The sequence below is a fragment of the Panthera pardus genome, unplaced genomic scaffold (genome assembly GCF_024362965.1).
Source record: "Panthera pardus isolate Hobbes unplaced genomic scaffold, ASM2436296v1 HiC_scaffold_12, whole genome shotgun sequence".
Classification (NCBI taxonomy): domain Eukaryota; kingdom Metazoa; phylum Chordata; class Mammalia; order Carnivora; family Felidae; genus Panthera; species Panthera pardus.
The window spans coordinates 97465698-97482167 of record NW_026526677.1 but is presented as its reverse complement, the minus strand read 5'-3'; the positions used below and the strand labels follow the sequence as shown (position 1 = coordinate 97482167).

Below are 16470 nucleotides of genomic sequence, written 5' to 3'. Positions count from 1 at the left end.
CTAATTCCCGGGCCTGAGCACTTTCCTGGCTAATTAATTGCGTGCTTGTTTCACAACTGAGACTCCAGCGGGAGGGCTGAGACTGCATCTTACATCTCCCATCGTGCCTAGTCGGGGTGCGAGCCCTCAGTAGGTGCTCAGCCACTGGTTATTGGATGGGCTGTCCCCACATGGGGGGGGGGGAGGCGGGATGGGTAATTATTGAAACAAACAACAACACACAAACAAGGGCAACAACCTGTAGGTCTCAAGAGACCACCAGGTGACCCTTCGCTATCCATCCCCCCCATTCCGGGCCCCGAGCGAAGGAGGAGTACCCTTCGGCTCCCTTCACGGACTTTCCCCGTCCAGCTCGGGTTCTGCGCTCCGTCCTCCCAGCCACAAGGTGCCCCCAGACCCCCGGCTCCTCTTCCGCCGCCGCCAGATCCTCGTCCTCTCTCCCTCTTTCCGCCGCTTCCTGCTCCGACGATCCGCGCTCCGAGCTCTGGGGCCGAGGCGCCCGAGGCTTCCCGATGCGCTCGGCCAGGTAACAGCGCGGCGCGAACCGCCCGGCTCCTGCCGCTGGGCTGGGCTCGGGACGCGGGGGGCCCGACCCGCCCGGCCCACTGGTGGGGAAGGAGGCGGGCGGATGGTCTGGTCTGGCCTGGCGGCCGAGGGGTGGGGGTGGGGGTGGGGGGCTCCTCCTGCCTCGGGGCGCGGGAGGCTTTGCTTCGCCAGGCTCGGCGACCGGCGGGATGCCCGTACAGCGGCGCGGCGTAGGTGCGCGCAGCCGGGCGTGGCCCGGTCCGCGGGCGCGTCCGAGGGAGATGCGCCGGTCGCGGTGCCTGCGGGGCGCCGGGGTTGCTGCTCGCCCCAGCCACGCCTGCTCCGCGGCCGCCCGCCAGGTGGGTCCGCCCAGCGCTCCTCCTCCCGAATCTGGCCCGGGAACGGGAGGAGCGAGGACAGGGGCCTTGGAATTCTGTGCCCGATCGGCCATCTCAATACCCCCCCCCCCCCCCCCCCCGTTCCTTTACCCAAGAGTAAAAAACCGAAATCCAGAGATGGACTGACTTTCCCAAGGTCACAGACTTGTATCTGCCATTTACAAATGTCTATTCTTTTAAGTGTTTGTAAATAGACTACTGTTTCCTCTGTGCTGCCAGGGAATTAGGATTCAGGGAAGAGGACTCTAAAAATACTAATCAGCAGATCCAAATGAGCTGATCCGCATTACTGGCCGGTGACCCTGGCATTTAGAAGGAAATAAGCGAGGACGGTTCTTTTCACTCTGGGTACTTTGTATTTCTGGGCCTTGCTCCGAAAATTGGCCTAGATGCTTTACAAAATTTATCTCAGAACTCCTTGTCAGAACTGGGCCGGATTAGAGTTTACAATCCTCTTTTCTTCTCTCTCTCTTTCTTTTTCCTACCCCCCCCCCTTTTTTTTTTGTAAGGGAGGCTCAAGAGGTGACAGTGATTTGCCCAGTGTTTTATGGCTAGTTAGGGGGCACAGACAGAATTGGAACTCAGGTCTGTGATTGACACCTACTGTTTTCTTGAATAGAAAGCTGCTTGCAGCTGAAGGCAGCGCAGAACTTGACCTTCATAAAGCCCTCTCTGGATAGCATTCCTGGGAGCGGCTTGTGTACTGAAGTGTGTTGGTCCTCAGATATTATTTCACTTGTCAGAATAGGGTTAAGCAATAAGTGTAGCCATGCAGAAAATTCCTGCAGAGATGAGACAGATACCTGAAATTTTTTTTTTTGTACGAAATTTCAATAGAGGAGCTAACGAATATTAATACTATCTTGGTTACTTGAAGATTTTAGTCCTGTATGACTTAGATTGACTCAGTTACAGTCATTCTTGGCCTGATATATTTGTCATCAGTAAAAATTTCAAAATGTAGCTTTCTGACTAAAATAATTAAATAATTGCCTTAAAGATATTTTTCTTTTTTTTTTTTAAATCTTTTTTTAACGTTTATTTTTGAGACAGAGAGAGACAGAGCATGAACGGGGGAGGGTCAGAGAGAGGGAGACACAGAATCTGAAACAGGCTCCGGGCTCTGAGCTGTCAGCACAGAGCCCGACGCGGGGCTCGAACTCACGGACCGTGAGATCATGACCTGAGCCGAAGTCGGCCGCTTAACCGACTGAGCCAGCCAGGTGCCCCAAAGATATTTTTCTTTTTTTTTTTTTTTTTTTTTTTTTTTTTTATTTATTTGTGGAACACAGAGAGACAGAGCATGAACGGGGGAGGGACAGAGAGAGAGGGAGACACAGAATCGGAAACAGGCTCCAGGCTCTGAGCCATCAGCCCAGAGCCTGACGCGGGGCTCGAACTCACGGACCGTGAGATCGTGACCTGGCTGAAGTCGGACGCTTAACCGACTGCGCCACCCAGGCGCCCCGATATTTTTCTATATCAACAAAAACTTCCCACATGCACCTCCACATCCCTCTGCTTCCCTCTTGGTTAGTCTTTGAATTGGGTTTCGGAACTGAATCGAACTCGGATTATTTTCTCTTCCAAAATATATAGAGTCTGATTAGTTCTGTGTTTAGGGTTACCTCAAGTTTCCATTTTAACTGGTAAAACTGTGACTTAAGTCCCAATTTCAGTTGAGTTTAATGCCAGCTTCAAACCACATTAAACTGCGACATGTCATGTGACCTCTAGCAGAAACCACAGGTAGTAGTCCTGTTTTTTTCACCAGAGCTTCTCATTGGAGTGAACACATTATCGAAGACGTGTACTATGTTCCTCATGTATCATTGTTCAAGGTCAGTCATCACTGACAGATTATTGACATGTACTCATCCTTATTTTAAAAAAATGTTTTCAATGTTGGGGCACTTGGGTGGCTCAGTTGGTTGGGCATCCGACTTCGGCTCAGGTCATGATCTCACGGTCCGTGAGTTCGAGCCCCGCGTCGGGCTCTGCGCTGACAGCTCAGAGCCTGGAGCCTGCTTTGGATTCTGTGTCCCGCTCTCTCTGCCCCTCCCCTGCTCACGCCCTGTCTCTCTCTTTCAAAAATGAATAAATATTTTTTTTTAACGTTTTATTTATTTTTGAGACAGAGAGAGACAGAGCATGAACGGGGGAGGGGCAGAGAGAGAGGGAGACACAGAATCGGAAGCAGGCTCCAGGCTCTGAGCCATCAGCCCAGAGCCCGACGCAGGGCTCGAACTCACAGACTGCGAGATCGTGACCTGAGCCGAAGTTGGACGCCCAACCGACTGAGCCACCCAGGCACCCCGAATAAATATTTTTTAAAAAAGAAGAAGATTCTCAGCTGTGTAGATAAGGAAGAGTTTCAGTGAAGGCAATGTTTTTGTACTCTCCTATAGAAGAAATGAAGATTATATTCGCATTGACCCAGTGCTGTTTTCTTAGGGTATATTTTGTTTTTCTGGTTTCGGTCTTTTCATCATAGGATGGCACTAGGTCTGTGTCCGCAGGTGCTGTGCAGCCTGGGGGGCTGGCTCTCGCTCTACATTTCTTTCTGCCGCCTGAATAAGCACCGAAGCTATGAGTGGAACTGCCGGCTGGTTACTTTCACCCATGGAGTCCTCTCCATAGGCCTCTCAGCTTATATTGGCTTCGTCGATGGCCCCTGGCCTTTTACCCACCCAGGTAGGTGGAGACATTAGAGGGCTTCCCCTAACGGATTATATAATTTGGGGGTAGTCTTGGAAGGATGGGACATTTTCACAGAATGTGTACAATATTGAAGAGGAATTACCGTTATAATTTGTACTGGCCGTCTTCATTTTTAACTCTGATATTCTATGTGTCCCTATTTCTGCTTTTCATAACTCTCTGCTTTTAAAACAAATTTTAAATGCCTGTTACGTTGTAAGCCACCGAAACGTACAAAAACATAAAGCTAATATCAGTATCTTCCACCACCACTCCCAAACAGACACAAATGGACTGTATTACACATACTTTTTGATAACCTGCAATTTTCACTCGATTGTATATTTGAAGGACATCTATATAGATTTTTTTTTACCCGTCTTAATTGTGATATAATATTGTGTTGTATGCATACATCGTCATTTATTTAACTCATGTCTCATTATTTGGGGCACCTATATTGATTTTTAAGCTGCTAAATGTCTGAGTATTACTTCCTTAGAATAAAAAAGTTGTGTCCCCTTGAATTAGTCTGCTGGGGCTGCCATAACAAAATGGCACAGACTGGGGAGCATAGACAATAGAAACTTATTTACTTACGGTTTTGCAGGCTAGAAGTCCAAGATCAAATTGTTGGCTGGTTTGGTTTCTTCTAAGGCTTCACTCTTGCTTGCAGGTGGCTTCCTTCTTGCCGTGTCCTCACGTGGTCTTCTGTTGGTGTGTGTGTGTGTGTGTGTGTGTGTGTGTGTCCGTCCTCATTTCCTTATTTTAGAACACCAGCCATATTGGACTAGAGCCCACCTTAACAACCTCATTTTAACTGAATTACCTCTTTAAAGGCCCAGTCTCCGAGTACAGTCACATTCTGAGGGAATTGGGGGTTAGGGTTTCAACACGTGAGTTTGCAAGGGACAATTCAATCCAGAAATCCCCTAGGATGTGATTTTTTTTCAATTCCTTAGATCCTTTTTTGTTTTAATTTCCTTAAATTTCTATAGTGAGCTTCTGAGTTTTTCCCCAAACTGTCAAACTGATACGAAAGCAGCTCTTAAGCTTTGTGTCTCGTATGAAGGTTTCAAATAGATTTCAACGTGTCCTGTCCTTGTACTTGATTTTCGTAAGCTGGGAACACACTAACTTCTGGGGTTCTTTCCAAGGCCCGCTTTCGAGAAGGGTCAGGGCCACAAGTGTCCAACAATCTAACCCATTAAGCTAAGAAATTAATCCGACATCCAGGGCAGAATAACTGAAAGAGTCTGGAAACAGACCTTTAAAGCTGGTTAAACAAACACGTAAAATAAAAAGAAGAAAAAAAAGCAAGAAACTGTAAGATTTTAGTTGAAAGAACAAAATAACTGAGTGGGCACGGAGATAATGGCTGTTGCTCAGATCACTCATTGAGAGCTGATTCATCAAATCCAGCATTTCCTGGGCCTGTCACATTATGTGGTTTGATAAAGACCAAGGTTTTAGATTTTAGTCTTGGTTGTCATTACAATGCATGCGCCTGCCTTTGTTTTTGCTTTCGGTGACGCAACTGATCATCGTGGCCCTGTTGTGGGAGACAACAACATAGGACCCTCGTGCAAGGTCACTGTTCTTATACAATTCCCGGTCACTCAGTTTGCTTCTGTCTCGGTTTATTGCAGGCTCACCCAATACACCTCTTCAAGTGCACGTACTGTGTCTCACCTTGGGCTACTTCATCTTCGACTTGGGCTGGTGCATCTATTTCCAGTCTGAGGGGGCCCTGATGCTGGCTCACCACACCCTGAGTATTTTGGGCATCATCATGGCCCTGGTGCTCGGAGAATCAGGCACAGAGGTCAACGCGGTCCTCTTTGGAAGTGAGATTACCAACCCCTTGCTACAGATGCGCTGGTTTCTCCGAGAAACAGGGCACTACCACAGTTTCACTGGAGATGTGGTGGACTTCCTCTTCGTGGCTCTGTTTACCGGAGTGAGGATTGGCGTCGGAGCTCGCCTCCTTTTCTGTGAAATGGTCTCCCCCAAGCCCAAGGGGTTTGTGAAGGTTGGGGGAGTGGCGATGTATGCCGTCTCTTGGTGTTTCATGTTTAGCATCTGGCGCTTTGCGTGGAAGAAAAGCATCAAAAAGTACCACGCCTGGAGAAGCAGGCGGAGGGAGGAGCGGCAGCTGAAGCGTCATGGACATCTCAAAACGCGCTAGCCAAGGCTTCCTCCAGATGCTGGATCGGGTTAGTCAGCCACAGGACCCAGGTTGGAGATCACGGCTGTTCTAGAATCAGGCTCATAACACACTTAGGTTTCAAGAAAGGGCTAAACGTATCAGGCAGTGTGGTCAGTCTTTGAGGGAAGCCCATACCAGTATTAAAACACTCATGCCTACCGTGGCGCAGGTGTAGAAAGTGAGACTACTCAGTGGTAGTTGTGAATGAGTCAGAGCTGTGAGGTGGGGGTGGGCACAGCTGCCTTCCTTTTTGTTCGTGGTGTCCTCGGGTCCTCTTGTCTCTGGGATGCTTGATGGTTAGACCGCTCAGGAAGGAATTTGAGAATTTCTTCGAGAATTGACTCCTTGAACAAACCCTTGTTCCTGCGTTCCGTGTAGCAATTTAAATAAAGTCACCCCATTTACTCTAAAGTGAGGGACTTCCAGGAAGATGCACGTCTGGCATTCTGAGCCTTGGGTCAGGGAAGGGGCTGTGCTTAAACAAAGGGAAAGGATGAGAGAAGTGACCCGAAACCAACTGTCGAGGGGCCCCGAGACACCCCCAGGTTTGGTGCTTTGCTGAGGGGACTCACATGACTCAGAATGTAGTGCAACTCCTCGCTGTGATCAATTACAGGGAAAGGATTCAAGGGAAGAGCAGTGAGGGGAAAAGGTGTTTGGGCAGAGTCCAGGGGAAACCGGGCCCGAGCTTCCAGAGTCCTCTCCCAGTGGGATCCCTTAGGATGCACTGATTTCCTCTGGCAACAATTTGTGGCGATACGTGTAAAATGTCCAGCGAGGAAGCTCATTAGATGCCCAGTGCCCCAGTTTTTTACTGGGGGTCATGCAGGCAGCCATCGCCTGGCATGTAGCAGAATTCCTGACTCCCAGAAGGAGAGCAGGTGTTCAGCCTAAACCATATTGTTCGCACAGTGTAGGCACGGTGAGCCGTTCTCATCAGTTAATGAAGGGAGCCCTCCTGAAATCTAAGTTTCCAGATGCCAGCCAAGGGCCAACCTCGCGAGGAGGCCTTTCCAAGGACAGGAGTTCAGGCCTGCTCTGGTAACTCTTTTCTGTACAAAAACCAGGGAGTTAGGGCTTCGGATGAGAGATGAATGAGGTGTGGGCAGATTTACCGAGTCCTGTTGTACGGGTTCTGCCCTACCGAGAAAATGATGCCAATTCTCAGGGCTTTTGTGCATTAATCTCCTAGGCATGAGAGGCTGTGACTGAATTCCATAGGGATTTAGCATGTGGATTCCACTGTGCTTGAGATGGCAGTTCAGGTTTCAGCCCTGCTATACATCCTGCAAACCAGAACCAAAGAGTAAAGTGTACTGGCCTCAGGGGGATGAGGCGAATTTTATTTTATTTTTTCCCCAAACACATTCCCTGTAGCCCACTTCCTACGTTTTCTTTTCTCTGAACAAGGTGCCACTCTCTATGGATAAAATCGGATGGCAAGGCCAGTCCTAGAAGGAAAGAAACAAACAAAAAGTTCTCAGTGCGATAGTCTATCATCCACCCAGGAAAAGCAAGAACGTAAGCTTAACATGAGAGATTAGGAATCAAGACTTTCTGGGTTCTTTTAACTGATTTTGCTACTCACTTGCCAGATCACTTGGGCAGGTCACTTGTGTTCTCTATCTCAGTTTAAACCCTGTTGTGAATGAATGTAGGACTTTTATGGGGAAAGGGACGATTTATGTGTTTGTTTGTTTGTTTATTTATTTATTTATTTATTTGCTTTTTATTTATTTATTGGATTATGTCATTTAGACCCCTGGGGATTGATTTGCTTAATTGGTGAGTAAACGTGTGGGGCTACCGAAGTCTAAGCCTAGGTCGGTAGGAAGTCTCCGCCCATTCTATGGTCACCGGTAATACGAACCTAACGCGTGGTCTTGAAAATGGATGTCAGTGCCCAGGCATGACGGAGCGTTGGAATGGCATGACGTCATCATTACTCTGGGAAAAGCAACTTTCAAGGCATGTTGCCAGTGGTCTTTTAAAATGACTGTCATTTGCTTAATGAGTTTTGCTGCGGATGGAAATAATCTGACAGTAGCATCCCCGTCTCTTTTTTTTCCCTGGGATCAGTATCCCCAGAATGCTGGTGAGCTTCTTTCCAACAAAACTGTGGTCAAAGTTGGATGCCGGGGAATGCTGATTCTAGCAAAAGCCTAGTGAAAAAGAGTGGCTTGGCGCAGGAGCTTAAAAAAAGTAAAAGCTGGCTCTTGAATTTTGGCACAGTGCCACCTGTTCCATACCAGACAAATGAATAGGCTTAATCTGGTACCAATTTTTTTTCTTTTTACTCCTCAGACGTGAAGGGATTGCAGACCTTGGTGTTTTAGGGGTACTCCTGGGAATGTACGCAGGTTTCTTTTGCGTTTTGAATAACCTAAATAATAAGAGAAGAAAACTAGCTCACTTCAGCTTTTCTTGATGCTTTAACTAGTAACTCTGAAGGAACCTCCCTGAGAGAAAAATGGGAAATGAAGGTGACTCAGCAGTTAAGATGCTGAGTTTTGACATCACGGGTAAACGAAGGGCTAATTAACATGTGGTATGGTCGGACAAAATGAAGTATTTTATTCATTTGCATTTGGATTACTATGTAATAATTCCTAACACTGCTCAAGATTTATATTTCAATAAGATTTGTACTAAATTTTATAAAAATAAATTTTTATCAACCCAGAGTCTGCCTTTGTATCTTTGGTGTGATTTTGCCAAGAAGTGTAAAAAAAAAAAACAAAAAAACAAATGGCGTGTAGAAATGTTGACCCATATTTATAATTATCTGTGAAATACCACTTATCTGCTCTTAACCATCAACCATTCCTAATGCTGTTTACTTTTCGGGGCAACAATCTACATACAGAATACAGAAAACAGTTTGCTAAAGACTGAGGAAGAACTTCCTTTCTTTTTTTTTGCCATTTGTTTGGGCAGTTGCCTTGAAAATGATGTGGAGTGGGCTCCATGAAGATAAGGACCCTCAGCTCTCTTCAGAACTGCACCTCCAATGCCTAGAGCAGTGCTAGACACATAGTAGGTGCTCAATAAACATTGAAAGAAGAATGGGTAAGGATGTGGTTTAGGATAGCCAGTCTCCCTCCCCTCCCCCCTCCCCAGGGAAACCTCAAAGAGCATGCATGGTGGATTGTGTCACTGTTGTCAATTTTTTAGGTAAGGGACTAATGACCATGGGGAGTGTGTTCCACCTAGATTGGTGGGACTCTTCTGAAGGCATTCTATAGTTAGAGCCTTCAGAACAGTCTAGAGCTACCAACAGTTCTAAAGAGGCTTTCAGAGATGTTTTTACCATTAGAGCTTTGTGGGTGAACATAGAGATTTTCATCATTGAAAAAAATAGCTCTGGAATGAATAACCACTGGCTTAATTAAATCCTTTGCTTACCATCTTCTGAAGCTTTCCCACAGCAAATGCCTTCTTTGCTCACAGCTAGAACTTTGGGTCTGTTTAAGTTTGGAAAGATCTTGAAAGCAGCCTGCCAAGAGGTTTTGTATGCAAGGAAGGGAAGGTGAATTAGGAAGCTTTCCAGTTTGTTTTATTCCTGAAGCTCAAGTAGTGAGGCATTCTTGAAGGAAAGAGGAGAACTCATTTTTTAAATGCATGATTTGATGAGTCATTGGGTCCAATTAATTTCGTACCTATTAGGGTATGGCAAAATGATATTTACTATGTTTAAGAAAGATACAGGTTTGGAGATAAGGTTTGCATTTTGGTCATTTTATACAGATGGATAGAGCTCTTTCCAGTTATATGCCAAAAATATGCAATTAAAAGAGTTCTCAGGGTAGAGTTATCCTGGGGTACACCAGCAGGTGGCAATGTGTCCTGGTCTGATCATTAGGAAAGTGGCTTGGAACTTTTATCGGGTGCTATTCTTTCCCAAAATAAACATTACAAAATTAGCTGGCTGTGCCCTGAAAAAATTAAAAAAAAAAAAAAATCAAGCAATAAAGAGTCATCTTTGGCCTCTGTTTATCTTTTCCTTTTTTTACCCCGTTCTAACGTCAGCCTTAGCTCATGCATCTATTCAGGGATAATGATCTTTTCACGAACTGTTGCAGGTTGACTTTTAGAACCAGCATCATTAAGAGGTCCTTGTTTCCCCTCTCCACATCCACTCTTTCTTAAATTTGCCTTATTACCTGACTTCCACAGAAAGGCTGAAGACGCTCTCCCACCAACGCAGGTTTGAACTCATTGACTCTGAAAACAGGTAAAGGGACAGCCACTTAGGGCAGTGGCCGGAGGAACTGAACCGTATTGTATGTGGTACTTAACAATTGCTACACTACGGGATTATGCAATCATAAAACTAGATGGATATCTACATGTACCCGGGAGGAAAAAAAATTAGCCCCCTCCCCAAATATTTGGGAACTCTTCAGAGAGAACCGCAATGCTTTCTACCGGATAAATGCACTTTATTTGCTGCTCCCATTTCTCTTCACAGCAAGCTTGTGAAGTCGCTGTGGAAAGCACCATGCTTTCTCCATTTGGCAACTCAGACATGTCACTTTGCCAAGGCAGAAGCAGCTTAAAAGCAATATTATACCAAGAAATCCTGGCTCCAATTCCCATACTCTCGTTCCCCCCAGCCCGACGTTCCACCGTCCTCTAACTTTGCCCTGGCAGCCAGGATTTGTGAGCGGCGGCCCCTGTCCTGGGAGGAGGCCAGCAGGTGCCCCAGGTGAGCGGCCAAGGCCAAACCCTCTCTTTGCTGGGGTTTGCTGCGGAAGAGAGGGATGGTGTCCTGGCACCTGGACCCGAGTTCGTTGCCAGCAGTTTACAAGTAGTCGTTACGTGTTATCAGAAAATAAGAACAAGTACATTCCATTAAGGAATAAACGTTTCCAGGGCAAGGGGGCGGGTGATGCCTCTCCTCCCGGACGCCTCTGCACTGGTGGAGTGCTCTTTGGCGGTCTCCGGGTAAAGCCGAGTTAGTACAAGCTAGACTCCAAAGTACGGCTCTCCGGCGTTCCCGGGGCCTTGGGGGCGACGCTGGGTCGGTGGGTGGGACTCCCGGAGACGGCCGGTTCCCACCTCCCTCCGCCCCGCAGAACTACTTTTCCGCTCCCCCAAACAGGACTCCGGCGGAGGCGTCCGCGCGGCCCTGGCGCGCGGGCAGGCGCGGGGGAGACGAGCGAGGCCGGGCGGCGAGGGCGGCGGGGCGGCCCCGCGCGCCGCGGAGGGATCCCGGGTGAGGCGGCTTCCCGAAGTCAGAGGGGAGGAGGCCAAAAAAGTCGACGGGGGAGGGGAAGCGCGAGCTCGCGCTGGACGCGGCCGGGGCCGGGAAGACAGAACCGGAACCGGAACCCGTGCGCGCGCCTGCGATCGTCGCGCGGCCCCCACCGCCGGCGGCCTCCTCCGCCCGCCGCGCGCGCTCCCGCGAGGGCCCCAGGACCCGGCGAGCCGGTCCTGTGCTCCGAGTGGTCGCTCTCGCCGCGCCGCCGGCCTCCGGGGCCGGTGCTTCGAGGCCGGGCCGGACGGGAACCTCCCGCCCCTCGCGGGAACCGCCGCCTACCGGCGCGTCGGGGAGGAGCCGCCGCCGCCCGTGCCGACTGCGGAAGAGTCCGGGCCTCCCAGGGATGGGGAGCAGCCCGCGGCGCTGAGAGACCAAGTTCCTGTCACCTCTGGCTGCGGGACCCCTTCCCCCGGCGCCCGCGGTCGTCCCAGCGCCCGGAGCTTGGTGGGGGCGGCGAGGAAGACGAGAGGGGTCCCCCGGCCCGGGGACATGGGGCCGCGCGAGCCTGGCGCGGGACGGCCCGAGACGCTGCCTAGGCTGCGGCCACGAGCGGCCGGCAGCCCCAGATAGAGAGCGGAGACCACAGCGGCTGGCCCCGCGGCGGCGGGGACTCGCGAGCCCCCGAGACTCCGGAGGAGGAGCCGACACCCAGCCCCGAGCTGATCCCGCCCCAGCCCCGGAGGGACTCCCGGGCCCCTTCCCTGCGGCTCGCCGACTTCCCCCCCGTGACGGAGTTTTCTCCGTGTGCCTTCCCGAGGATTGCCCTCTAGCTCTAGAACTCTCCTTCTGGCAGACTTTCTCGGGTTGTTTTGGGAGATACCCTGTTTTGCTCCGACCTACATCCCCTTTCCTTGACCCCTTCCAGTCGGACGTTCTAGATGACTGCATGGAGTTTTGAGTTGGACTTTTGTGTCCCTTACGGAGTCGGGCCTGATCCCAGAGCACTGGGGGTGGGGTGGAGGTGTTACTGTAAAATGCAAGTTGGATAAAAGAAGGACCTCTCGCCAAGGGCCCCAATGAGCGGCACACAGTCTACTATCACCGACAGGTTGGTATGAAGCTCCCCTTGCGCTTTAGCTTCCCTGGGTTCGGCCTGACCTAGCAGAGAGTCCGTGATAGCCGATTGCCTTTGACCAGTGAAGTTGACAGGCATAGGAGAGAGGGTTGTTTGGGAGCTCTGCAATTAGTCTGGGGTTGCTGCCAAGTTACCCGGTTGATTGGATTTGGAAATGTAGCTTTTTTATTTTTTTTTTTTCTGGGGAGAAACTTTTCTCCAGATTCTCGGCGAAGGGGTAGGTCAAACCATGATTGTGGTTTTGTGTCTGTACTGTGCATTGGGATTCTGTACTTATCTTGGAACCAGAGGAAGGTCATTTTGGGTGAAGGTCAGTGCCCGAAGTCGGCTGGGGTATTGGTGCATCATCAGTTTTACTCCTGCCCTGTGGTTCTCCAGACCCTGTTAGATTTTTAGGAATTGCTATTTGTAAACTTCATTCTGAGACTGCTGCATGGTGGTTTTTGAACTTGATCTTTGAATGTTGACCTGTGTAGCGTTGATTATCTAATAATTTTACAGAATATTGAAATTACTGGTAAATCACAGGCTCTTGTTGGAGCTAAAAAAGGGGGAGAGAAAGTCATGGGGCTTGATTTTAATTGCTGCATTTTTAGTATTTTGTCTTTGAGAAGTATTTACATTTAAGGGATACAAACCCTAAGCGAATTAGGTAGTACAAGCATGGCAGGTGGATTTGTTGAGTTCTGTGGGTCCTTTATAGGTTTTATCTATGTTGCTGGTGGTTGGTAAGTGGAGCTTCTTTACCCTTAAGGGTTATTCTTTGGAATATTGTTTTCAATGATAAATTCCACTACTGTATTTTATTTCTCACTTTCATGATGACATTGTGTGCTGATTCCAAATTTCAGTCAACCTTTTTCTTTTAGTCACTGTTCAAACCATTACATCATCAAAAAAAAAAAAAATCAAACGACTGAACTAGGGGGCAAAGAAAGCACTTTGATGAAAAGTGCAACCATAGTGCTCTCGCAAAAAAATAGTTGAATTTCCTAATAAGAGAGTTTCACCCAATTGTAAGACTCATTTGTTGATTTTAAAAGGGCCAAATTCCATTATCATACCATAACAGCTACTCCAGAAACAGAACTTCCTCTTCCTGTTGATGCTTTCCAGTGTCACGTGAATGTTCACCTAAAAGATTCCATCAAATATTTAAACTGTAGTCTTTGCGTATTTTTCTTTAAGATGAATTTTGGTTTTCAGCTTTTCAGATTGTACCCGTATCATGAGTAGCAACAATTCTTATCTTAATTTCCTTGAATCATCCCCAGTCCTTTAACTTTCAGGGTGTTTTGGTACGGAGACATCACTTGAACGGGTGTGTGGGTAATTGTTTTTATTTTCCTGGTTCATTCAATTCTTGCCCTCTCTGTTGAGCCTTTAGACAAGAAGTCTTATTAGGAAATAGTGTAGTGTTGGTAGTTTTTATTGTGGCATTAGGGGTGTTTAATTTTGTAGAAACAGAACCTAGGGTCACCAGCTCATTTCACATGAAAATCACCTAATAGTGCCCACCTGATAACCTTTCTTCTTCTCTGTGCTCAGAGATTTTTTTTTTTCCTTTTTCCATTATCTTGGAAATAAAATCTTGGGATTTGGGTTTTTTTTTTTCTCATAGCTTAGATGAGATACAAATATACAATAAGCATGCAGTCAATAAATGTCCTTTACCAGGCACTGTGCTAGGCACGAAGGATTAAAAGATGAGTATTCTAACTATAAGATGAATCTGCAAATTGGTTTGGGTGTTAGTATCCTTGAATTAGTTCAGGGGCTGGCTGATTTTATAGATTTTTTTTTAAACAGTAAAAAAACCATTTAATAGCCATTTAATTTAATATGCATTGCTGAGACAGTATGGATACCTGTATCTTAGGAATTTACTCGTTTGTTTTCTTTTAATAAGATTATTCTTGGGTGACTATTACATTTTCTTTACGTCTTCTGTAAATATCAAGCATCTATTTGTGCATTAGAAGAGTAGCTGTCTCTGATCTGAATATATGTTGGAGTGAAATAGGGAAGTGCTGGGTTAGTGTTACTTTTTTTCTAGGGTACCTTAACAAAGTTATGAGTACAGAATAGTTCTTAGCTTCTCGGCTCTACCTCCTTCATCCTCTCTTCTCACTGTCCACTTCCAGTATACTGTAGGTATATTTTGCTGATTCTAGAGCTACTGGCAAATTAACAGTGCCAGTGTAGCTTTTTAAAGATCCTTTCAAGTTTGAAGTACCGTATGTGGTATGGCTTTGTTTTGTAGAGTGTGCAGACCCACCAGGCCAGCTGTGTGAGTTAGAGTTCTTTCATTGTGGTGCTTCTGACTACAGAGTCTGTCTGTCCTCAGTTGAAATCAGACTAGCTGGTTTTGGGCGTTGTTCTGTTTTGCAGTTTGTGGCAGGCGACACATGGCTGAACAAGATAAGAAGGGTTTTATTCTTGTGTTAGGGACGTGCTGGGGCTGGGATGGAATTCAGCTATGTTTAGGCTCTGATTGGTCACTGTGGATACTCAGAACTCTGTTATATCCTGTTATTATTTTGCAGTTAAATTAACACATTCATTTGCTCCCTTCTCTTCCTCTTCGTCTACTCTCCAGACCCCTCATGCTCCACTTTTTGAAAGGTATAGTCGTCAATTTAAAATCCAAACTATGTTCATGGTAGCTACTGTTTTCATGTAGGGTATATGAATAGGTTTTTTTGTTTTGTTTTGTTTTGTTTTTTAATCTAAGAAGCTTATGAATACCGTCTAGTGTCTTGCTTTGTAACTTCTGTGAGATGTATAGTTTTCTTTCCACTTTGAGAATCAGCACTTGAAAAGTGGCAGAAATACCTGATTGCTGCTCTTCACTTTGCATTGACTGCCGTGTTCAGTCCCAAAACGTATCCTAATTGTTGGCAGTCCTCTTAGATGCCTGTCTTCTGTCCTGGAGCGTTTAGGGGTCTTATGGCACTTGGAATTTCTTCTGAGAGATAGAGGCGAGAGAATGCTCTTTCAGTGGACTCACTAAATGATTTCAGGCCAGATTCTAGAACAGTGACTTTTCAGGGACGATACAGGTAGGATTTTGTTATAAGGGTCTTACTTGAAATAAATAGACCTTTGTCTGGTCTAGGACTTGTGGATTTTGTTACTTTGATGGATAAAACAAAGGTTTTTGATATATTGGCATTTCCTTAGTACTGGGTTCAAGTTTGAGCTTGTTTAACTTAAGCAAACTTTCAGTGAGTATGCAAACCTGTGACTTTATACGCATGTACCCAGTAATTAACATTTTCATTCATGATGCTTTTTCTGCCCTCATTGCCACATAATGCTTTTGATTAAAAAAAGAAAACAAAACACTCCTGTATGAGTGCTATTTTCAAGGTTGCCTGAGTCATATGCAAGGTTAGATTGTTTGTAATGTTTACTTGTGAAGTCAGTCATTTGATAAATACAAAATTGATATTGGGGATCAGGATCACAGTGCTAGCTTTGTATTCAGTTTAATGTTGCTTTCTTCCAGCACAGTATAAAATCTTGATTCATATAGGCGTGCATTAGTACATTCACTTGCACACTTTTACATGAGTCAACGTGTACAGTGTGAAGTTTTTAAAAAAGTGCAGAGCTGTAGTCTTCCTGATTAATGGCACATTTATAAGATGTTCTCATTTATTTAGTGAGGTGACAAGAGAATCTTTAGTTGAATCACTGCAAAAATATGTTAACCTGGTGATGCTGCTTAACCCATTAGTGATTTCTTGTTAAAATGTAGATAGCATTGAGTTAACATAGGATTTTTAAAATTAAGTTTGAATTTTCAGTTTAGGAAATGAAATTTGAAGCAAACTGATATGGGTCACAGAGAGCAGGATATTTTAATGGTTTTCCAGAGGTAATTGGAGAGACTCTTACATCATGGTTGTCTGACAAAGTTACTAGAAATGTTTCTTATCATATAATTGCTTATCTCCTAGAAATTGACCATGTCACATTTTCAGGAACAGGGAGCTGGAGCTTAACTTCTTTCAGTCTTGTTTGTTAAAACTTGGTTTTGATGATGTTTTAAATGTTCATTTGATGATATTCTCTTTTCCCTTTTAATAATTAAGAGTCTTCAAAATGTGGTGGCATTTGAACTGAAAGTATAAAATGAGTAACATTTTGTTTTCTTTTGAGTAAAACACTCTTGTGTATGTAGCAATATCTTACTGTGGTGTAATTCTTTAACATTTACAATGTTTCTGACTCCCCCCCCCCCCCCCCCCCCGGGTCAGATCATCACTTACACTTCAGGCAACTCATAGAATTT

At 46.3% G+C, this 16470-nt stretch overlaps 2 protein-coding genes across 7 annotated transcripts in view; both read left to right on the top strand.

The window, feature by feature from the left end:
* Window positions 1–253: 253 nt before the first annotated feature.
* TLCD5 (TLC domain containing 5) lies at window positions 254–8516 on the top strand. Of its 3 annotated transcripts, none has more exons than XM_019468864.2 (3): window positions 254–526; window positions 3443–3617; window positions 5273–8516. In XM_019468864.2, the coding sequence occupies exon 3, from the start codon at window positions 5377–5379 to the stop codon at window positions 5809–5811; it is 435 nt and encodes a 144-aa protein (XP_019324409.1). In that variant the 5' UTR covers window positions 254–526; window positions 3443–3617; window positions 5273–5376; the 3' UTR covers window positions 5812–8516. The 3 variants fall into 3 exon arrangements, with proteins under 3 accessions (XP_019324409.1, XP_019324408.1, XP_053756337.1); XM_019468863.2 differs by having other exon boundaries at window positions 415–526; window positions 3418–3617; XM_053900362.1 differs by lacking the exon at window positions 254–526 and adding an exon at window positions 810–884 and having other exon boundaries at window positions 3418–3617.
* A 2779-nt stretch (window positions 8517–11295) lies between these two features.
* The window catches only part of ARHGEF12 (Rho guanine nucleotide exchange factor 12), a 149917-nt gene continuing 144742 nt past the window's right edge, over window positions 11296–16470 (top strand). For 2 of the 4 annotated variants that reach the window (XM_019468858.2, XM_019468857.2), the window contains exon 1: window positions 11300–12143. In XM_019468858.2, the coding sequence (XP_019324403.1) occupies window positions 12112–12143 (32 nt within the window). In that variant the 5' untranslated portion in view covers window positions 11300–12111. Of the gene's footprint in view, window positions 12144–16470 lie in introns of all 4 variants that reach the window. The other 2 variants (XM_019468860.2, XM_019468861.2) reach the window with 2 other exon arrangements.